This window comes from Hippocampus comes, unplaced genomic scaffold (genome assembly GCF_001891065.2).
Source record: "Hippocampus comes isolate QL1 unplaced genomic scaffold, H_comes_QL1_v1.1 scaffold68, whole genome shotgun sequence".
NCBI classification, from domain to species: Eukaryota; Metazoa; Chordata; class Actinopteri; order Syngnathiformes; family Syngnathidae; genus Hippocampus; species Hippocampus comes.
Genome location: NW_017805625.1, coordinates 1,666,390 through 1,689,573, shown reverse-complemented (window position 1 = coordinate 1,689,573; position 23,184 = coordinate 1,666,390). Strand labels below are relative to the sequence as shown.

General features: G+C 42.3%; 3 protein-coding genes across 3 annotated transcripts; 2 read left to right on the top strand and 1 right to left on the bottom strand.

The window, feature by feature from the left end:
- The first annotated feature begins 117 nt into the window (after positions 1 to 117).
- Positions 118 to 10,777, top strand: LOC109522535 (limbin). Its single transcript, XM_019881196.1, has 23 exons — positions 118 to 614; positions 723 to 792; positions 1,038 to 1,213; positions 1,310 to 1,366; positions 1,441 to 1,627; positions 1,723 to 1,823; positions 1,934 to 1,999; positions 2,104 to 2,238; positions 2,787 to 2,926; positions 3,199 to 3,523; positions 3,597 to 3,836; positions 4,372 to 4,547; positions 4,661 to 4,820; positions 5,304 to 5,480; positions 5,604 to 5,896; positions 6,182 to 6,356; positions 6,551 to 6,694; positions 7,119 to 7,346; positions 7,919 to 8,145; positions 8,224 to 8,311; positions 8,398 to 8,573; positions 9,588 to 9,671; positions 9,862 to 10,777. The coding sequence occupies exons 1-23, from the start codon at positions 387 to 389 to the stop codon at positions 10,256 to 10,258; spliced, it is 4,050 nt and encodes a 1,349-aa protein (XP_019736755.1). The 5' UTR covers positions 118 to 386; the 3' UTR covers positions 10,259 to 10,777.
- A 1,078-nt stretch (positions 10,778 to 11,855) lies between these two features.
- On the top strand, positions 11,856 to 14,095 carry cytl1 (cytokine like 1). The gene is made up of 4 exons (XM_019881198.1): positions 11,856 to 12,131; positions 12,213 to 12,257; positions 13,437 to 13,583; positions 13,680 to 14,095. Exons 1-4 carry the CDS (start codon positions 11,985 to 11,987, stop codon positions 13,779 to 13,781), a joined length of 441 nt encoding a protein of 146 aa, XP_019736757.1. The 5' UTR covers positions 11,856 to 11,984; the 3' UTR covers positions 13,782 to 14,095.
- A 5,339-nt stretch (positions 14,096 to 19,434) lies between these two features.
- On the bottom strand, positions 19,435 to 22,523 carry msx1a (muscle segment homeobox 1a). The gene is made up of 2 exons (XM_019881197.1): positions 21,183 to 22,523; positions 19,435 to 20,378 (listed from the first exon to the last, which is right to left on the bottom strand). The coding sequence occupies exons 1-2, from the start codon at positions 21,622 to 21,624 to the stop codon at positions 19,960 to 19,962; spliced, it is 861 nt and encodes a 286-aa protein (XP_019736756.1). The 5' UTR covers positions 21,625 to 22,523; the 3' UTR covers positions 19,435 to 19,959.
- Positions 22,524 to 23,184: the final 661 nt, after the last annotated feature.

Sequence of the window (23,184 nt, the reverse complement as noted above, 5' to 3'; positions counted from 1 at the left end):
GTGACTAAAGAAAATAAAATAATTAAACTTTTACTTTTGTATGTAGACTGGCATTTATCCCTTTTTAGCCTTCGTTAGCGCAGAATGTGGGTCGTGGCGTTTTAATTCGAAAAACACAACGGGAACAGATGCTGATCTCGATTGTTTTGAAAACCCGTCCTTCACTTCCCAACTTTTGGAACTGTTTGGGGAATCGGTGATTGGGAAAATGGAGTGTCGCTGGATGTGCGCGGAGTCCCAATGCCTGGATGTTGACCAGCACGTATCATCTCTTCATCGGTTATCCGTTTAGGCCACCTAAAAATATGGAATTTTCTTGTTGTATTTCAACATCAGAACCGACGCAATCACTGCCTTGCGGCTCTCCCGAGTGAGAGCCAAAACGGATGCTTCTGGTACATTTGATGGCGGAAAAGGTGACAATATGGTCTATTTTAGTCAACCTCCAAGTGTCGTGTTTTTATCCGCCAAGTCCATCGTCAAGCGGGTGTCCCAACGCCATCCAAAGTCGGGGACCAGGTGTTGCTTGCCCTGAACTTCTATGCAACGGAACATTCCACGATACATGCTGGTGCTCCTCATTGCCTACAAGAAATTCGTGCAACAAGTATGGAGTGAGTAGCCCGTTGCCGAATACTGTATTTGATTGTTTGTGTCTGAAAAACAACGTCGATCTTGCTTGTCTAATTTGCATTATTTTTGTGTCTTTTACATGGGGGTAGAGCATTTCCAGCTACTCTGAAACCAAACACATTAGAGGGAATCCACCAGGATTGCAGTTGCATACACACTGTATGTAAACAAATGTTCAATGAATGTACAAAATATACACGTAGGTCATGATTTGTGATCTGACTATTTCTGAAAATGTGTCCGTGAGCGAGCTGGCATGTAGGTATTTTTACAAGCGCATCTTACAGACATATTAAGACACCCGGTAACTGTTTCTCATTGCGGAAAGAAACAATTTATGCCTCCTTTTAATTGGTCAAGCACCTTATTGTTAAAAAAAAATCTTGCACTATGTGACATCATAGGTAAAATGGATTTCCAACATTCATACTCTGCTGAGAGGCCTGTTTTTTCATCTGCTTCTCCTGACCCGTGGGCGCACTCCGTTTACACACCCTTCAGCCACATGAAAGCCATTTTCCAACTTCGAGATCGCAGAAGCTCACTCACCAGATACGGTCCTGGCCACACTCTACCTCAGGTGATGCTTTGTATCATTTCTCACTCAAGACTGTTTCTGTCCATTCTAAAATAAATTTGTATTGATTATAATTCTATGTTGTGAATGTTTCTGCAGCTTCAGAGTTTGACACCTCCAGCAGCCTTTAAGGTTAAGTTCCTCAAGTGTGCACAGGTATACATGTATAATATATAACCATACCAGTCTGCTCCTGAGAGTCACCATCAACTCATGTGACAACACCCCAGGTGCTGGCTGAAGCGGACCCCCCACAGCTGACATTCTTCTTGCTGATTCACAACCTGAGCCCAGAGGGTGGCACCAACCTCTCTCAGGTGGCCATCCGGGACTCCATATTTGGGATAGTACCCCTAAAAACTGAAGGCCGGGTTGTGGAGAGAGGATACCAAGTGTTTGCCATTGATTCTTTATCTGGTATGTCTGACATTTGGTTCATAACTATACATACGTGTCATTTTTAACGTTTTATCTGTGCAGCAATTTTGAAGCTTATTATTTAAACTTTTCAGCTGGATCCCAAATGATTCTGAATTATACAGCTCAAATAAGAAGTCATAAGAGGGGAGTTCTGGACCTTCCAGCATTTCTCACCTTCTCTAACTTATCACAGGTAGTTTCGAGTGTGCCATTTCTGTTGCCGTATCGTGAGACAGATCTGCTCTTCCACAAATGATTATGGAATAACGACAATCACACTTTCTTTTGCCGGTCGTTCCACAGAATGATGTCAGCATGTTTGGCCCATTGACAGCTAATCTGACACTGCGGGTTAATTCCACAGACAGGGTAAATTGTACTCCTTCATGGTAAATAAGCGGCTATTTTTATGATACAGTACGGTAAATGCTGTATTTTAAACTTGCATGCAATGTTGTTTTGTCTTGTTTTAGATTTATCCGAACCATGGCGTGCACTTTGCTGGATTTATTGGTGGTTTTTTTGTTGCTTTGGTGCTGCTGTTGCTGGGCTTTCTCGCCATGAACCTGATTGGTCCAAGAACCAGACTGCACTTTCTTCAGCAAAGGGTGAGTATTGACAGTCCTCATAAAATGAGTAGAAACCATCCAAAGTACTTCTCTTTTAACTTCCGTGAGCTTGCGTCGTCGTATCATTTGAGACAGCAAAGAAGAATTTCAAATCAAATTCACATTTCTATACCAGACCTCTGAGAATTCACGAATTAAGCCAGTAAATAACTATATTTTGATATCTTGGGCGTACTTATTATTTTTTAATTGTTTTTTTTGTACGATAATACATTTGCAAATTCATTTAACATCCCTGTGATTGGCTGTCAACCAGTCATGGATGTGCAGCGCCAGTTGGCCAAATTATATTTTTTTTACATTAAAAATGAATTTCGGTTAAAGCACTGTTGTCGATTAACCGTTACAGAAGCATACAAAACGAGTTTGGTCATTTCTAATGCTGTTAATTTTGGGCATCTTACAATGGGTGGTGCTTTATTACATTTGTTAAACTATGTCTGAATCTAACATTTTCATGGCGTTAAAAAAATATGTATATTTGTAACGTTCTGTGCATGAGTATTTGTTGTATTTTTGTACCTCAGAAAAACAGAGGTGATCCAGACCCAGAGTATGCAGACTGCGACATGACAGAGACCGTTAAAGATGAGGCAACTTTTGAAGACAGGATTGTTGACATTATGGTGCTGGAGGAACCGCAGAACATGAACCAGGCCCTGGAAAAGTAAAGGAATAAACCATTCACATGTGTTTACATTTTAAAGCAATTTTCTCATAAAAATATGGAACTGGAATAAATGAAATAAGAGGTCACTTAAAATATGTATTTGATCCCCTGATGTGACAAGCGTGTTGGCCACTGCTACCCAGGAATGAGTTTAACGGAGACAACACATTTCCTTCAGGGAATTTTTTTTTTTTTGTGTGTCATTTCCCCCCCCCCCCCTTAATTTTTTTGTGAAACACATCTTTTTCTGTTCATGTTACCCACGTTAGCCTGGAAATGTCCACACTCCTGCACACCACCAACAACTTGGAGGCCACTCGGATTCAGATCTACAAAGACGTTCTGTCTCTCCTGTTGGGAGGCCTGCGGTACCGCGGCCAGGTCAGCCTCCAGGCTCAGCAGAGACTTCTCAGCGTGCTCCATGGGCAGTTGCTGGGTATGGAGGGTCGGCTGAAGGAGGAGCGGGGTGCCCGCATGGCTGCGTTGGCGGGCAAGTGTAACCTGGAGACCCGGGAGGAGATGGAAGCAGAGCATCGCAGGGCAGCTGCAGAGAAGGCCCAGGCTGAGCTGCTATGTCAACATGCAGAACAACAGGTTGTGACAACGGATGCCGTAGTGTGTAGATAGTTTCTTTCGTTTCAATTCATTTTATTGTTGACTTCACTAGGAGCTCCTCCAATGTAGCGTCCTCCTGGAGAAGCTTCACAAGCTGAGCCAGGCTCACCTGCAGCGCAGCTTGTTGGTCCGCCACGAAGAAGCCTCGGCGAAGGTCCAGAGGCAGATCATCGAGTGGCGTCGGGTGGAGCTTCATAAAATCTTCTCTGAGGAGCTGGAGGAGGCCACAAAGATGGGCGAGTTGGAGAAGACTGCTGCCAGTAGTCTTCAGCACAGTTACTTTCAGTGTCAGGTCAGCAACCCATGTGTTCACTATGGTCATCAATAATCATACAATGTAAATCTCAAACAGATTCATATTCTGGCCAAATATTTTCCATTGTATGTCCACTTTAATTGCATAACTTCAAGAACTTGATAAGGTTCAAAGAGACTAGTATGTTTTAGAATAGTCCAAAAGATTACGTGAATTCCTGGAAGATGAGGCATACATGAATCATTTTCATCATGTTAAAAAAAAAAAAAATACAAAGTGCATAATCATTGGCTCAGACTTTATTGTCATTCAATAAAAACATCGCAGATGCTGTCACAGAATGAAATGTCAAATGCACAACATGCACATGACAAAACCCCCATATGTATAGGAAAATAATAGCTGCAAATTACATTACTTTTTATTTTAGTATACTTAAGGATTGTTTTGTAGTCTGTTTTTGATAAGTACATCTACATCATTAAAGCCTGCAGTAATTCAGGCTTTAATTTAAACACCAATCTATGTTCATGTATGTATGTTCGCGAGTACATGATCCATCTGTGTCCAGGATCTGTTGGAGGAGACTCTGGATGTGATCCTTGCCAATTGGCGTTTTGTGCTCGCTGAACGCCATGCACAGCGGAAGTTCCTGTTACACAGCCTGCACAGCCTCAATAGTCTCATTTCTGACACCTTCGCCAGCACCTCCAGCAATTTGGACAGCATGTTCACACACATCAGAAGGTCGGGCTATTACAATATTACCATCTGTTAAGACGCATAATTGTGTTGCGTTGCGATTGTGCCAAGGTTAGCAGAGGCGAATGCATAATATTGAATTTTTTTTTTTCCACCAGAGGGAGCACGGTGTCTGCTGAAAAGCTGACTCAGCTCCAGGAGAAAGCCCAGAAGGACCTGGTGATGGTGAGGCAAAGACTAGATGATGCCTTGAGCCAAGAGAAGCGAGCAATGCGCTGCGGACTTGTCAAGAAACGGAGGGAGCTCATCTCTGACATGGTTTGGAACATTATTTTTCTTTTCATACAGGTATATCCCCTGTCTTGCAAGTACTGTACTGCACTTTACTGCCAGCGTTCACACATATGCATTGTATTCTAAGGTGATCAAAGTAAAGATCTGTCAAAAAAAAAAATTATGTTATGTTTCGTTCCATGAGAGAACTTTTCACGTTACACTGTACTGTATGCGGTGCACTCGGATGAGAAGACTTCACAATGGTTGCTCAACATTATAAACTGCTGTGAGTGTGGCAACTCAAACACAAATCCAATTACTGAGAAGCGACTATCTCATAACCTCTTTTACAGTGGAGTGCTTAACCAATGAATCCTTTTTTTTTTAAATCCACTTTTTCATTACTGATGGTTTGTGTTCATTTAATGTTGTGGCTGGTCAGTTGACAATAACTTGGGACTGCTGTTGCTTCCTTTCTCGACGAGTATACTATACCGTTGTAATTTGGTGTCCTCCATTCTTCAGCTCAGGGTCCACATGCAGAGACAGAAGGATCTGTCTGGTCTATCTAAGAATCAAGATGGCAGCATAGAAATAGCCCAGCATCTTCACTGTTGGCGGGATTTACTAACAACTCACAGTTTGGAGCTTGCTGAACTCATCAATAACTTAGACGAGGAGGCTGCAGCTGACATTCGCAAGGTAGAGTAAAACTACTCTACACACACACACACACACACACACACACACACACACACAATCATCCCAATAAAATAAACAGTGGGTGCATTCAAAAGACTGTGGCTTCCCCTGTCTGTTGTCAAGGTGACCATGCGTGTAATCCAGAGCTCCATGGCAGATGTCAAAGCCATTCAGCCCTCCACAATGCATGCCCTGCTCACAATCCTGCCGCCAAGCATGCAGCACTCACTGCTGCAAGTAGAACCAGAAGCAGGCCAAGGAGGGAGCACTCTCCTGCAAGGCCAAGGGATGCTGCACCAGGAAGGCAAAGTAGCCTTGCACACTCTCAGCACCGCGAGGGAGAGCCTGAACAGAGCCATGGAGAGGGAGCTGCAAGAGCAGAAGGAGCTCAGGGCTCACTGCAGAGCTTTCTTCAGGTTAGGGTCGCAATGAGGCGATATGGCACCAATTAAGATGGAATGTTTCTGGAAAACCTTAATGGTGAATTTTGGGAATGTTCCATGAGAATCGATGGGAAGTAACTGAGAATTGTGGGTAATGAAATGAGCCTTTTACCAGAAGTAGCTTACCTTGCCCACATGTGAAGGCATTTACAGAAAATTTCTACTTCTTTCAATTGCAAGCACTCGAACCATGCAGTGTACCGCAAATCCAGCCTTAGTCACACTTAGCCTGATTGTCCTCGTCTGTGTTCTTGTCAGATCTTTGTGCTCTTCCCAGCTGACTCTCTCTGGCGACGAGCGACTGGCGATGAAACTTGAGTTCCAGAAGTGTCTCTCTGTGATGGATCGATGCCTAATGCTGCCTCATGCTGTGTCCAGAACCAAAATCCACACCTGCCTCACAAATTGGAGGAAGGACAGTGAGCAACAAATGGTGAGGACATCATAAGCACAATAAACTTGCTTCTGTGAGTTACTCCTGAAGTCCAGTAGTTTAAATTTTTTGTAATTTAGACCTACATTTTGTCCCGGTTGCCCCCCTATTTTAATCGGACTCAAGTATAAAAGGACACCAGCCCAGGATTCCTTTCTAAACTGCAAGTTGGCCATTTTGGTATTTTATTGCAGATAAATCCACATTTGAATGGGAAAGCCGGTCATAATAAACAAGCCACATCCGACCTAGTTCACTTCCGGAAAACGCTTCATGACCAGATCCAAATGTTGGAAAAGGAGAGAACAAGGGAGATGGATAGCGGTATTATAAACAAGGTAAGAGACAAAAGATCATTCATGTGCACTTTCTTAGTTTGGTGATGCTTTTATTTCATGACCCGTCAACACTGGCTCAAGCAGAGAGACAACTGAAACTCCACCATATGGACCGAAGTTCCAGAGGAAGTAACAGACCTGCTTGTACAGTTTTGGGAAAACCTCTTGAGAAAATTTTGGAGTGTGACATAAATTGTGAGGTCAGCCTTGTTCACGCTCTGCTTTACTGTTCTGGTTACGTTGTGGAGGCTAGTCACATTCCCTCCCGCCAAAGTGATCCACATCGAGACCAAAGTGTGGGTGATTATTAAGAAGTATGTCAAAACGGCTGTTCGTGTCGTGTGTGAGTGTTCTGTATGAGATTTCTGGTCTAAATGGCTCAGGAGTTAATTTGAGGTGACGCTTGCTGAACTGTACCCTGCAGGTAGAGGAGGAGATGAAAGAGGAGAGAGAGGACTACTTGCATTCTCAGGCCGACAGTCTGGCGATGCAGATGGCTGCCGTTCACTACCAAAAGGCTGAGAGGAGGAACAAAGTCTTGGAGACGTCCAGAGCGCTGCACGCCCTGCACAGCCTGCTAATTCATCACCTTCGAGAGACGAAGAATCTGGCGAGACAAGAAATGGCCCAAAGTATACAGAGGCACTGCCTGGTAAGAGGGATTTGATGTCAAGTTTAATTGGGGCATTTTATTGCTTTGGCCAGAGGCTTCCTCCGAAATTGTAGTTGGTGAACTAAAATATTAGAAACAGCATGATGCAGTGTGCTTCTCCACCATGTAAATGAATCTCTCTCTCTCTTTCTCTCTGTCTCTCTCTCTCTCTCTCTGTTTAATCTTTTTCTTTCCTCACACCATGTCAGACTTGCACCGTATAATATCCCGTTTCAAATATCCTGCTTTCCCAATTACAAAACTCCCAAACATCTTACATTTTTGAGAATTTTTTTTTTTTTTATGCAATTAGTTGACATTAGCTGGAACGATTAACTCAATTGACTCTTTCAAACCGGGAGATTCTGTCGACAAAGTACTGGATGCGTGATATGATTTATCTTTTGTTTTGCCTTTCAGCAGTTGTTATAATTAGCTCATATTGGAAATAAGAGCATTATTATATTTACCATGACACCGTTTTAATACAGCTGTTATGACGAACGTTCCGGCAAAGAGGATGTGCCCTTTCATTCGTATGACGCAAATATTTTGGGCTTGTTTTCCTGCAGGGCCTTGAGGAAGCAGAACGTCGTCTCCAGGAGGAGACTGGTGAGCTGGACCGTCTGGAAACGGTTCATTGGTCAAATCAACCACACACAGAGGACGCTGATGTGACAGAGGAAGGCCGCGAGGAGGAGCAGGAGCTGTTCGGGCTGAAACAGGAGAGCCGAATGACATCCATCCTCCAGGAGGCTCTCGATAGGTGTGATCAAGTAATCACAGCATTGACTTTCAGGTGGGTCTGCGGCGGTCTTCTGGGACACTACATCCTTTTGTTAATTCCGTTTTTAACATTTTAAAACTGATGTATCAGATTACAGGAGATGACGACAGGCAATCAGACGATGGAAGATCTGAGAGAGCAAATGGCGCTCAAGAGACTTTATTCCAACTGCGACCAGGTTCAAACGCTTTTCATACAAACGCAGAAAAAAAGGGTGTGCGTTGAACTGCAAAGTTCTTCTCTGTGGTCACTTCTGTATTTCAGGACCTGCTTTTCGCATCCGAACTGGTAAAACAGTGTCGCGTGCCTGTGGAGGTTCTCCTTGAGCTCCTGCGCCTGCTGGTCCCCACGATCCCTGAGAGTGAACTTCTTTCTATCACCGATGCCCTCTGTCCGAAACAGCATCTTGGTTCCTCATCCTCAGAGCAGGAGCATTCTGGGTGAGCATTAGGATAATCATCATAATCTGTCATTTCACTTGCATTGAACTGAAATTAGAACGCATTACATAACAATTGTGAATATTACTTTTTGAATGCATGTCCGAAAATGTCAACACAAATTTTCAGCCGGTGCATCATCCAACGGTGCATTTTCAATATTTTCGATTATTTCCCCCTGTCTCGGGTTTAGACAGAGTTCTTATCTCTGCGCCTGTCTTCAGTAAACTACGATTATTGTTTGAGAATGTCTTTCAACCTAAATTCAAAAGGAAAATAGGTCCGGGGTCAACTCTGCCCATTGGCTGAAATGCGAACAAAAAAATGCTGTGTGTCATTTTCCGAGAACCAAGGTGAAGGGATGAATCAAGAGAAATTGTTTGAGTTGTCATTCGGTCAAATTTGGCCCCGCCTGAGTTGGGATTAAATTACTGCTGACTAATGTCTCATGGATAATATCTTTTGGATCTGAGAAGTAAAAGCAGTGAAGGGGTGAATAAAAAGGCAGCGTTTTTCTTGTCTTTCCCACTCTTATACTTTTCACACATCAGTTACTTTTTTTGAAGTGCTAACATATTAAGATAAAGTTGTAAAACTATTGTTTGTGTTATATTAAAGGGGAGTTTGTAAGTTTAAAAAAAAAAACATTTGTCATGTCATTGTCTTGACAACATGACAAATATGATCTTTGGGGAAAAAAAATCTGCCATTTCTGACCCCACCTTTTGCCACTTGATTTGATAGACAAGAACAACCAATCGGAGACACAAGGCTTGATTCACAAAGTGTCAATCATTTGTCACACCCCTGTGTCCTCAAACTGATGACATTTTGTGCTATATTAACACTCCATTTACAAACAAGGCGCTTTTCTGGGGTAACACGCCGGCAATAGAAAATGACTGGCGGTGTCATGCAAAAGCTAGCCACATTTAACATGGCGGCAAAGTTGGTTAAAATGAATCAGCTTTATCCAGTTCCAGCGCATTACTGACATAATGACTCTCTGACCAGGGTTAATCTGCATCTTCCTGTCAGACTGAAGGAGGACCTTGTACACAGAAGTAAGCTGAACATGCCACATGTGGAAAGGGAAAGGTGAGTAAGCAGCTGCCAGATTAAGACATCTCAACATCAAGGCTAGTTATCAGCCCGGGGGTCATGAACGCCGACATATATGATTTTTTTTATGCGGTGAAACATGCATGTCGTCAAGAGGCGCGCCTATGTCCGAGTCAGAACGCATGTATGCCGCGGTCTTTAAAACAGCAGCTCCTTTGTACTCTAGATCTCAGAGACTCCAGGAAAAGAGGCAAAGCCTGATGGAAAGACTTCTGCCCAGATCTCGTCTGGCACTTGCGGAAAAAGGAAAGCAGGATAACTTTATGAAGAAAAGGCTGCCTGGGTATAAATCAGCCATCGGTGAAAACACACAGCGGCACAGTGAGGCTCCCAGCCAAGGCGACACGGAGAAAGGGAATGAAACGCGCCACAGCTCAGCAGAAGAAGACATGCTTCCAACCTCTGCAAATGGGGAAGTGATCTGTCAGGCCTCTGGTGAAAGGCTGTTTGTCTTTCGGGATCCACCTCAATCCCACATTAGTATTTGCTCTCCAAAGAGAAAAAAGAAAAGGAACTTTCTCAATTTGAAGAAAGGCTGTGTGGCTCCAACAACCCAAACTTGACATTTACTGGACAGTATGTCATCATTCATCGTAAGAATTAACATCATGATAAACAGTCCGAGCCAAAGGTTTTGGCACTACATTGAATTTGATTCACTGCCTTTGCTGCTTTGGTATTTTTAAAGAAGATATTTTAAATGTTTTCTTTAGTTGACTTAAACAGTGCTAATAAATAGGTAACATTGGCACCTTTCTAAAATAATGGTCTATATCATTTTGCCATCAAAATGATGCTGGCCAACTCTTTAAAACACTTCCATTATTTTAGGAAGGTGTATGACGTGACGATATATTTTACACAAATAAAAGTGTCATGGCAATTTGGAAAAAAAAAAACTAATTCCTCCAAATTGCAACCGATGTCACAATCCTTAAAATTTGAAGTAGCACGGTTAGTGAAACACAAGATTAGAGTCATTTACGATGTTGCCACTTTGTATCTCGTGTACCATTGCAGTTTTATCACTCCACTTGGTATATCCTTTGTATAAAAGCAGCTGACTTGAACCGTTTCCATCATCCAGTGTGTTTGTTTTGTTTTTTTGCATTGTGAAAAAGCAGCGTGATGAACAACAGATGGGTGAAACGTTGTAACTATCCTTTCCAACACCTTACAAATAGATCTCGAGTGAAAAGAACAAATTACGGTACCAACAGCCAAGTGACAGGCCGATGCCAAATGCTCCAATATAACATCGCTCCAGTATAACAACGCTTGCCGACTTTGCATTTGAGGTTTTGTGGTTTGGGTGTAACACCTATGCAAGGGTGCCTGCATGTCTGCGAATCCAGACAAAATTCTTTAAAAAAATTATAATAAAAAATCCCTGGATCATAATCGTGTTTACTGTGATAGGTCAGAGGCATGCCAAATTCAGATGTTCTCAAGAAAAAAATAATATAAGACCTTTGAAAACTTTGTGCTTTTTTTAAAAATCAATTTCTGATAATTTGGTGATTGCTTGCCTCAACAATGATAAATGTCTTTTTGTTTTTCTAATCTTAATTTAGCTTTGATAGACTTTAACTGGTGCGCTCTCATACAGTTCGAAGTCTCATCTGTTATCATTGGCCCAAAGTATTATCCAGAATTAAACACAGATCTGATCGGCTGCATCGGATCGGCAAATATTTTGCATTTTTATCCAAAATTGGTCATCGGTTGTAATGTAATTTACGGATCGATCAATGACGTCATTGATGGGATCCGGAAACCAGAGTAAGATGCTCCAGTAAACACAATCTCGTTCACGATTCAAATAAATGATTTTATATAACCTACCGGTACATATTTTTCCTACCTCATCTCTGAATGACTTGGCTTATCTGTTCGTTTCAAAATTCAAAGACGAAAGTTTATCCGCTCCTAAACAGGAACCTTTTTCTCGGCACTGGAAGAGAACTTTTTCATTTTTCGGTTTGACTTCTCTCCGTTTGCAGATGACATTTTTTTTTAAATAAATAACGAGTTGTTTTGGGGAATTGATGAACATGAGTCCAAGCGTGTGTCCACTCCAAGTTAGACCACTTAAAATGCGTGCACTCGGTCAAATATTTTCCTTGGCATCGCTACGCCTCTACGTCATCCCCCACATCCTTTTTTTTTCTCAATTCCGCCATTTAAAGTGCAGCAAGTCGCCCTCCGCTTTGTTACTTGAGCGTCCGAGCGTTGCGCACACACTTGGAGCAACCAGCGAAAGTGCAACGGAGTAAGATCGTGGCGAACATGAGAGCCGGATCGGCCATCGCATTGTGTGTCTTCAGCTTTGTGTGTCTGTCTGAATGCGCGCCTCCGACTTGTTACTCGAGGTCGCTGAGCCTGAGCAAGGAAGTGATGAACCTGTTGGATAAGATCCACACTTACCATCGCACGGTATGAGCGCCCAACTGTGTGGCCTTGGCACTTTTGTTGTGTGTGGTTTCTCATTTGTGTTGTCTTCGATTGTTCTGCCAGAAAACTTGTGCTGAGGTGCTACCAACCATCTTCCTTGATGTTCATGTAAGTTGTATAACTTGTATGTACACCTGCGCCATCTATTACAGAGGTTATCGAACTTTGTGGGTACAGCCACCTTTACAAGGGAGAATTTTCTCGATTCACTCCCGAGTTGTTTAATAGAAACTTAAAGCGTAGAGGCACAACTTCAAGCAAGGAACTTGAAGCAAAGTGATTTAGTTGTCTGCTGTGTGAAATGTGCTAAATAAATGCTGCTTTATCCTGCCTAAAGCAAATTCGATCAAATTAAATTCTGTATTTATCGAGGCAGCGACCGGTTAGCACGTCCCCCTCACAGTGCGGACGGAGGTGCAGGGTTCGATTCCGGCTCTGGCCTTCCAGTGTGGAGTTTGCATGTTCTCATCGTGCCTGCGTGGTTTTTCTCCAGTTTCCTCCCATATTCCAAAAACATCCGTGGCATGTGAATGGAACACGCTAAATTGTCCCTAGATCACTGGTGTCAAACTCAAGGCCCAGGGGCCAAATCCGGCCCGCCAAATAATTTTATGTAGCCCGCAAAAGCAAATCATGTGCGTCAACTTGGTAAAATCTGGACCGACATGTTAAATTGTTATATGTAATAAATAACGTTGAGATTTTGCAATAACTTTGTTACCTGTTTACACTCACTTGAACAATAATTGAACAAACTATTATAATGGACTTGACTGATTTCAAAACTAGTAATTTATTAATTTGTTGTGTACAAGTAATAATTTTGTGGTTTCACTGTCATAACGGCCCTCCGAGGCAACTCCAAATCGGCCCGCGACTAAAATGAGTTTGATACCCCTGCCCTTGATGTCATTGTGAGCGCGAATGGTTGGTGATATATGTGTGCCGTGCGATTGGCTGGTAACCAGTTCAGGGTGTCCTCCACCTACTACCCGAAGACAGCTGGAATTGCCTCTAGCACACCCCGCGACCCTTGTGGATATAATTTTTAAGTCTATTGTTTAGGTTTTACAATTTTGATGATTGTATGTTACAGCTGAATTTTCTTCTGTGAATCTGCATAATATTGAGTTTCACTTTTTGAATTGAACGACTGAAATAAGGAAAAGGAAAATTTTGTAAAATAGTCTAATTTGAGTTGGGCCAGGTCAGTTTTTGTATTTTGGTGGTTATGGGTTCGTCAAGTGTGAGCACGCCATTGAAAGACTGGTGGCTTTATCCCTGTAGAACTCCTGCATCACGACCAAACTCCGCGACTTCCTCTATGTGCTTCTGAACCATCCCAGCCAATATTGCAGAGAGCGACCCAGGATGGTGCTGCTGAAAACAAAAATCCAGAACTTGTATGCCATCATTACAAGAATTTGCTATCGGGTGAGAGCGTCTCAAACTTCTGCAGGAGACACTTGACTCACCGCTAGACTGTTTGGCCGCTTAGACGTGACGTCACATCTTTATTGCTTTTGGCAGGACTTGGTGTTTTTCACAGACGACTGTGAGGCCATCGACACTGGACACAGCAGGCCTCACTATGCCGAGGACAGACTTCAGCTTCTGCAGGAGGAGAGCTAAGCAACACGAGGAGTCGCCCGAAAGCAGCCTGCCGGAATAAGCGATTATGTACATAAACACCACGCCCTGCATTGTATTCACTCGGAAGTGCCGCGGCACGCTACGCGCTGACTCTCGTGCACACTCGCGTTTAGTGGAACATGCGTGCAGGTTACATTCCTGCAAGAATGGCAGAACTTTCCACAGGAAATTTGCTGAATGCCAATCGCGCCGACGCAAACCATGAAATAATAAACCAGTAAGAGATGCTTGTGAGTGGGGCCCAAGCCTCTTGTTTATGTAGCGTGGCTGATCAAAGCTCTGTGTGTCATTAAGCGAAATGGGCTGTGTTGCCATAACGCTCGCTCTGACTGAACACGTCTTGAAGGAGCACGACGTGCAACGTTTTGGCGACATTTGTAAAGTAGTAGCAGCCCAGCACTGCGTCATACTAAGCTACGACTCTTTGCTCAAAAGATGCTCGTGCCAGATCGCGACGGGATCTTTTTTGCACAGCTCCATTCTGGTCACCCTGTACATGTTCAGTCAAGTTTGGGTCCGGTCTATGACTGGGCCTTTCTGAATCTTCCATACCCACTTTACATTGAAAAGAGGCTCGTGCCAGATCGCGACGGGATCTTTTTTGCACAGCTCCATTCTGGTCACCCTATACATGTTCAGTCAAGTTTAGGTCCGGTCTCTATGACTGGGCCTTTCTGAATCTTCCACAAATCGAGCCAGTCTTCTTTATTTGCATGTATCCTTCGGATATTTGGCTTACTGTCATGCCAAAAGGTTTGAGGCCAATTTTGACCGAGTCCAGTTCCATCTTAAGAAAGACAAGCGTGAGGCTTGAGTCACCCTGCTTCACTGGAAGGATTGTCAAGTGTTATTTTTGTGCCAGATTGGAAAAAAAAAATATCCAATAAGTAATGCCTTGTTGTGGTCAAACCATAACACGGTACTAATAATATTTTCCCTACAAGTTTTTATGAGACCAGTCGGTCACAGCCAAAGTCACTTGCAGGACAAAACAAGTACTGGACTGAAATTCGTGCAGGCTTAAAGTTGCTGTGGGCCTTTTTGTGCTCTGGGGATGAACCACTGGTAGAGGTGGTCTCGATCAAGGCACCGAACGCCCTATATGGCTCTCCCCATTGCTCCCTTGGTGCTCAACGGTTAATTCAGAAAAAAAATGCACGCAAGGGTTAGAGGCAAGAATGTAAAATCACAATACCGTTACTTGCCACAAGATGGTGATGCTTGTCAGCATTTGTCAACTCAGGTTTGGCCCAAATTGTGCTTTTCACTGTGACATGGACTTTCAAATCATCTCATGAATTAGTTGGATCTTAACTGATTCATTGCAGCTTCAAAACATGTCCAAGAACTATTTTAAATTATGATGAAATTACACACGATGTTTTGACCGTTTATTAAAAACGCCGCTTCGTTTTTCTTTTGAGTAATCTGCCACAATAAATCCAATCCCAATTTGATTCACTGTGTGTGTAAAAAAATAAACTAACAGTTCACACAACAACATTCACACCAGTTTTTTAGGAATGTATTTAATGCTATGACACTTGTCTCTATAAACATTTCTCATGTAACTTGAAGTCCGGCTCCTGTTAAAACAGGCACGTTTGTTGCTCATAGTCTTACAAATCTGATTCAAATGTGCCTTTTAACCACATGAAACGGGTGAACTCCTCTAATGAAGGAACTCTGCCAACACCAAAATGTTAGTGAGAAGCATGAGGCTTGTTAAACAAAACCAAAAAAAAAAAAATAGAAGCGGTGATAAAATGTAATTGCTGTACTTATTGATCATCATTACAGGGCTACAGAACCCACATTGTTTTGTATCATTAGAGCAAAATGAGACTAAAACATTCAGTCAGCGGGCGTCCGGATAACTTCCCAATTTAATGTTCTGTGACCCTGCACCAAAAATGTTAAACGCTGGATCATAAAACATTAAAAACTTTGCCCGGGGGGAGGTCACAGTAATCATTCTCTGCTTTGTTGAAATAAATGAGCTTATAAAGTACAGATCAGAAACCTATTTACATTAAAGGATCAGTGATGCACTTTGTGATTCACTTCTGCTTTAAAGGGCTTTCAGGCAATTTTCCATCACATTAGGCACTTTTTATTGCATCTTAAAAAGACACGTTGCCTCATTAGTCGACTTAAGAAAATGTTTCCCCTTAAAAGAGATGTTTGGAAACGATGCACTCGAGTTATAATTACGTTGCACAGTAAATGTTTATGCCACAGACGCCGGAGTAGTCGACTGAAGCTGTGCCTCCTGTCGACTGTAAAGATGTCTCCAAACCGCCATAATAATCAACGGGAGAGCTCCGCTATTTGTATGTGTATGTGTTTTTGTGTCAACTTGACATTCTGGCGGTCTTTAAACATTCTCACGGTGGTGATGGCTGTGACTAGATGGCAGCGGTTGGTAAAAGTCAAGTGGAAATAAAAAGTCTACACACCCCTGTTCAAATGCCAGGTTTTTGCGCTACCAAAAAAATGAGACCATGATGATTCAGTTTTGAACGTTTTCCACCATTAACGCGACCTATAGCTTGTTCAACTCAGTGTTTTGTTGTTGGTTTGTTTTTTTCCAGTGTTTTTGAGAAAGGAAGTCAAAATAAACAACTGAGATAATGTTGTAAAAGTGTGTGAAATAGCAGTCTTTAAAAGGTGGTATGCTCCCATTTAACATGATTTTAAAATGAATGTGATTGGTTAGTTTAAAAGACCCACACTGCAGTTTTAAGAGGGAGGGCATACTTGTGCAATCACATTTTTACCTATCTTTTCAAACTTTTTTTTTTTCAAATCCAGTCGTTCTGGTTGCAAGTAGAAAAAAAAAGTTATGAAATCACAAACACCCGGCTTTTGAAGAGGGGTGTGTAAACTTTTTTTAAAATCCACTGTGTCATACATAACGTGGTCAACAATTGAATTCCGAACACTTCAGGCTTTTACTGCCCTCTTGTGGACACTATAGGCCACAGCAAAAAAAAAAGGCCGGGGTGAAGGCGGTGGGGGGGGTGCTCGTTTTCCACCTTCATTCCTCCAATTCGGAAATACTCCAATCAAAAGTAAACTTATGGTATTATTTTCACATTTAATTAACAGAGAATCAAGCTTCTCACCATTTGGAGTATCTCATGCTGATGAGTAACATGGTGAAAACCTAGCTTTTATCAAGAGCAAATATTGATTATTGAATGCATTCATTCCATAACGACGTACAGACGAATCCATTTTCTCAGTCATTATTTTGTTTTGAGTGCTGCATTACAACATGATGTATTGCTGCTGTCAATGAGAGTTAGGAACAGCTAATTTTCTGCAGCGCCGTGCTTTTTAAAATTTTTTTTTTAGATGATATTTTAGAAATGTGCAGCAACCAACAAATCATACCCGCTGATGTCTTTATTAGCAGATGGCTAAAGAGTGATTTCGAAAATAACGGCATCATTAATAATGGTAGCTTTACTAAGTTTGATGTGACATCGCAGGGCTCAAGTGCAGGCCTGCCAGTGAAGAAAAATATGAAAACATACGCCTCAAAGATTTGATTTATGGCCTTTAACCCTTGTGTTACAATGAAATATGTTTTGTTTTGGTTTTCTTTAATGAACTGACATTGTGAAAGACAAATCCAAATAGGCTGTTCGTGCACCTCTTCTGCTTCATAATTCAACATCAGCCCTCGAAATAATGTAGTAAAATATAGTCTGTGGATGTGTCAGGTGAATGGATCATAAAATATTATGCCGGTCAGAAAACTGTAGCTGTGTCACTTGAAACCAAAAATGCTAAACAACCATGATGCGCAGACAATTATTCATTTGGTGTATTTTTTTTAAATTAGAAATGTGGAATTTGCAAGTGCCGTAGTCGCTGAAAATGACATGTTTTCAAGTTTAAAGCTTTGAAATTTGCATATTTGCACGTGTGCACAATGTATGTTCTGCAGTTTAAACACTTGCAAATGCAGTAAGAATTGCATGATTGTGACTTTAAACAAAAAAAAAATCACTGGTGGTTCGAATAAACAGCAGTTATTTGCGGCTTTTAGAATAACTGCTGACCTGAAGGTGTAAGGTCACTTAATTATAATCATAAATACTTCATATATAAATAACAGTATACACTAATACTGAATAACTGCGGTGAAAAATACAGTAAAATAAATGGAGAATTTTCCCCCACGCCCTAAAAAAGTTCACCAAAGCTACTGTACATTGCCATAATAATTCTCTATATTAAAATGTTTTTTTTTCTCTCTGAGCTAGTCATTTCCAAGATGACAGCAAAATACGATATTCTAAATATCCCTGTGTGTTACTAAACGACAGTACATACTTACAACGGATCCAATGTTCATCACATTACCCATCGGTGGCTCATTTCAGATTAGTCCATACTATTTGATGCACGATGCATCTAGAATAGTTCGACGGGCACTTGGAGTTTCTAATCCAATCGTAGGTCGACATCTGACGGCTTTTCGAGCACGTCTCGTAGACACGGACGATTTCAAACCCACCAGTCGATCACAGGGGACGATGAATGACATCTAATGAGCACTTGTGACAAACAGCAGCCTGCTGTGATCGTTTGGCTGATTGTCATTAGTCGTCGAGAAAGAGAGGGTCAAAAGAGAGAGAGAGAAAAAAAAAGCATTTTACAGAATAGACGCATCCCGGTCACGTCGCGCTCATCCGTGTGATTACCTCACAATTAAAATGTGACTTTTTTGGGAGTGGATACAAGCAACGTTGCACCGTCGATTTAAAGTAAGGTTCTCTTAAATAACGTTTAGTTAAGCTGCACAAGAAGAAAAACTTCCTGTTGCGCAAGCCTGCTTTCATGACCGCTTGTCATCGCGCAAGGTTGAGGAAATCACCGCAACGGAGCGTCCCAGTCCCCCGGTTGATATTTTAGGAATGATAAAAGTTCCTTCTTGCCTGCAGCTACAGCCTCTCTGGAGCCGGGCCGGGCCTCCATCCGCCAGCGCTCATTACAAACAATTATTTTACTCCGTTTCTGCTCGGCTCACGGGGGTGGGAGTGGGGGGCTCGCGCCTGTATTGCGAGTACATGCTCTGTAATTTGCAACGATCCGATCACGCTTTTTTGGAGGGCAAGGATGACTCCGTGAGAGGTTATCTTTCAGGTGCTGCACGAGGAATGCCCCCCCCCGCCCCGCGCAAAAAAAAGATGTGCTACCCCTTAATGGCCTGTCATTTGGCCCGTTTTACAAACCCCTTAACCCGCGTTAATGACACACGTGGGCCAGTTAAAGCTCCAATATTTATCAGTGTGTTTTGAAGTGGGTTCGTCAACGTGCACCCCCGCCCACCTCCACTTCCAGCCCCCCCACATGATCCCCACCCCTAAACTCTGCTGGCGCCAACAGAATCTAGGTTAGTCGTCTCAAAGCAATGGGCAACAGCTGTAGCAATACATTCCTGCAAATAACATGTGACAAGTTGACATTGCTTGCACATAAGCAGACACTAAAGTTAAAAAAAAAAAAGAAAGTGCGCTGCAAAAACTTGCGTGCGCAAATCTATAACATGCCAACGTCATCATTTTCTTCCCGCTTGCCAATAATTATGACATCATGCCAATCAAGACAAATGAAATGAAAAAGAATAAACAATTTATTAAGTTATGTCACAAATATATTCATAATATAAATGAGGATATTTTTCCAAATATACATTATTTTACAGTACACGTATCCCTTGCGAAGGGAATCATTCCAACAACAGACACTAGTGCTGTTTTTTTTAAACTCTTTTTAAATGCTGTTGTTTTTCATCTTTACAAAAAGTCATTGACACTGTTATCCGGTTTAGAAAAAAAAAAGAATAAAAAAATGCTTCCACAAAACTATTGCAGCAGGCCGACAATACTGCAACACAGTTGTGTTTTGCGTCCATACTTGAGTGTCCTATTACGAGTCTTTTGTTAAAAAAAAAAATCTGATGCATCACTATGAGCACAAGATTAAACATCTTTTTGTAGGACTTACTCATGGCGAGATCAGACATCGGGTCCTCGAAAGAAGAAAAACTGCAAGGAAAAAAAACTCCTTCAACAAGGAGTCTTACCCCATGATAATGATTTTTTTTTTTTAAAAAGTGTCCACGATCTTGAGTCCATCATCAGGTTAGGTGGTACATGCTGTATCCGACGTGGGCGGCGTATAGTCCCACGGGGGACACCGGCAGCGAGTGCCTCTGGAAGGCGTGCGAGCCCGCGTAGGACCCTGCGACGTGGGCACTTAGAGGGAAGGAAATCCCAAACGCGGGAGGCAACATGGGTTTAGCTGCCATTTTCAGTTTCTCTAGTTCTGCCTCCTGTAGTCGTTTGGCTTTGGCTCTCCTGTTCTGAAACCAGATCTTGACCTGGGTCTCTGTCAAGCTGAGGGAACTGGAGAACTCTGCGCGCTCGGCGATGGACAGGTACTGCTTCTGACGGAACTTTCTCTCCAAGGCCAGCAGCTGGGATGTCGTGAAAGGGGTCCGAGGCTTCCTGTTGGTCTTGTGTTTCCTCAGAGGACACGCTGGAGGACTCAGCCTCCCTAGATAAGAAAAAAAAAGAAGCCACCACGCTTTAACCTGGCTCGATAATAAGACACGGGTGACCCTTTTGGCCGCCAACCGTAGCCGATATTGCAGTGTGCCATTTCAAGTTTAATTTTTTTCGACCGGGTCTTGACAACAATTCCTGTAGTAATGCGTATTTAACTTATTGTTTTATCTCGTCAAATTGTTCGCACTATACGTAAACTAACATTTTTAAATGTTGATTAGAATGAACACCATCGTACCCAAAATTGTATGATTCAATCCAAGATCATAGAAGTAAAAATGTTTCGTGCTTTTCAACGGGCCAAAAGTGGCTACACTCGATCCAAAACAAGAGTGTTAGGTATAAACTGTAGGTCTGTATTTTATTCATACTGGAAATGACAAAATCATCGAAAAGTCACACCCGTTGGAGTTTCATAATATTTGCATTCACACGGCTAAAATAGTTCAGGAGAATGAACACCATCGTACCCAAAATTGTATGATTCGATCCAATAAAATTTTTCGTGCTTTTCAACGGGCCAAAAGTGGCAACACTCGATCCAAAACAGAGTGTTGGGTATAAACTGTAGGTCTGTATTTTATTCATACTGGAAATGACAAAATCATCGAAAAAAAGTCACACCCGTTGGAGTTTCATAATACTTGCATTCACACGGCTAAAATCGTTCAGGAAAAAAAAAATCAATTTGGACACAATTGTCGATCCAGTTAAGACCCCGGACTGTTTATTTTATGACTTCGCATCGTGCGTCAAAGCGCATCAGGACGCGAAAACGAGAAAATCGACTTACGTGGAGGTGTGGGAGAAAAACGAGGACTCTGGATCCAGGAAGTTCGCTCTTGGCTGTCTGGACTCTCTGGTTTAATCAACACGTCCTCTTGCATGTTCATGAGCTCGCCCACTGAAAAAGAGGAGCCCATCGGGATAGCAGGCACGGAAGTATCCAGACCTCCAAACGGACCCATCCGAACGCTCTTCCCCAGAGATTGGGACGTCCCGGCCACGGAGGGGCCGTCGGGGGAAGACGCCTCTCTGCTCGGCTTGCGATCAGCCATCAGAGCCTCGACGCTGAAGGGCAGGATGGCCACTTTGGGCTTCCCGGCGTCCTCTGTGGGGCTCAGGCTGGTCTGCATGTCGCCTCTCGTGACGAGCACCGAGCGTGGGGGGAGATCTTCACTTTTTAAACCGGCGGCGGCGGCCAAAACTGACATCGACACCGACGATGGGGCCATACAGGTCCGACTGACACCGTGGAGCTGTGCTGGTGACTCTCGTGGTGAACTCTTGACGGAGTAAAAAAAAAAAGACTTTGTAAAAGAAGTTTTAAAAAAAAAGTTGCTGTGTCAAGGTGTCGACATCCTCATGTTTGTGCTAGCCGAGTGGAGAGCGGAGCTATAAAACAGGCGTGGAGTGGGATGCAACCAATCACAGACTACATGGGCTGGACGAAAAAAAAAAAAAGGGAAATTAACATTTTTTTCCACCCCCACCCCACCCACTACCCCACGAAGCCGCTTCAAATAAACACAACAAACCGTTAATGGGTCATCGAGACCATGTACAACTCATATCTTTCCGTTGCGTCACTTGATGTTTTAATTTATACCTGATATCAATAGCGCTGATGAAAATAAGATGTTATTGATCCAAATGCCCCGTTTCACAAAGTGAGTTGTAAATAAGAAAAACAGCACCCCCCCAAAAATAAAAAAAAACATCAGAGAGAAAAGGTGATGCTTCACAGTATTGCTCGTGTGATCACGTGATCACCTTTATTATCAGATCAATAATATTGTGGCACATCCTAACTTGATCGTGCGTAATATTGGTTATAATTTTATCGTAAATATTACGGTAGATGCATTGTGTAATCGTGTTCAAAGAAAACACTTTACGATATGGTGACAAGCTCTGTGGTGCCTCAAAGTGCTGAGTGGCGTTTGTTGGCTATTGCCCTATAAGGGCTTCCTGTCCCTCTGTTTTAATGGGTCCAGCCCCTTGCAGCATGCTGTTTATTGATAGCTGCAGGGCTCTAATCAGATTGCAACACACTGCCCTTTGCAGTCGTTTAGGGCTAATTATCGGCCTTGAGGGAGGGATCTCTGGGATTCTTTCCCTTTGACTATAAGTCCATTAAAAATGATGGCGAGGACAAAAGGGGAGGGGCGGGGTTCAACCCGGGTTTGACATGAGTTTACCTGCCATACTCTCCTGTACAGTAAACGCATTTAATGTCATAGTTTGGACTAATAAAATGTTGCATTTGCAGAGAAAGTGAGTTCAGTTTTGATTGACACTGTTAACCCGACACTGTTACGTTTAACGATAAGTTATTGGTAATTTTATGAACAAATGTATGTCGAAATGCATTGTGGAAATTCTTACTCGATGCAACAGGTGCCACAATGTATATGGGATTCAAAATCATGCCAATGTAAGGTATTGATTTTGGAAAGTGTTTCATATTGTCTTTGTTTGCATCAAGCTGAAATGTATTTCTTCTTTTTTTTTTTTTTTTTGCATTTCACGTGAAAATAAAATGAGTAGAAATAGCAGACTATAATATATAACCATGATAATGAGCATTTTTGAAACCGCCATGCACTGAAATTCGCCACTGACTATTTCTGAGCTGTTGTATCGCCAGATTTTTTTATTTTATTTTATGCAACTTTTGTGCAGCTTTACATTTGAAATGGACTTGATACGATATCCAGAATATTTCGTTGCATGAAATGTTTTGGTTTTTTTTTTTTCATTTTTGGAAAAGTTTTCTATCGCATTGTCTGTAG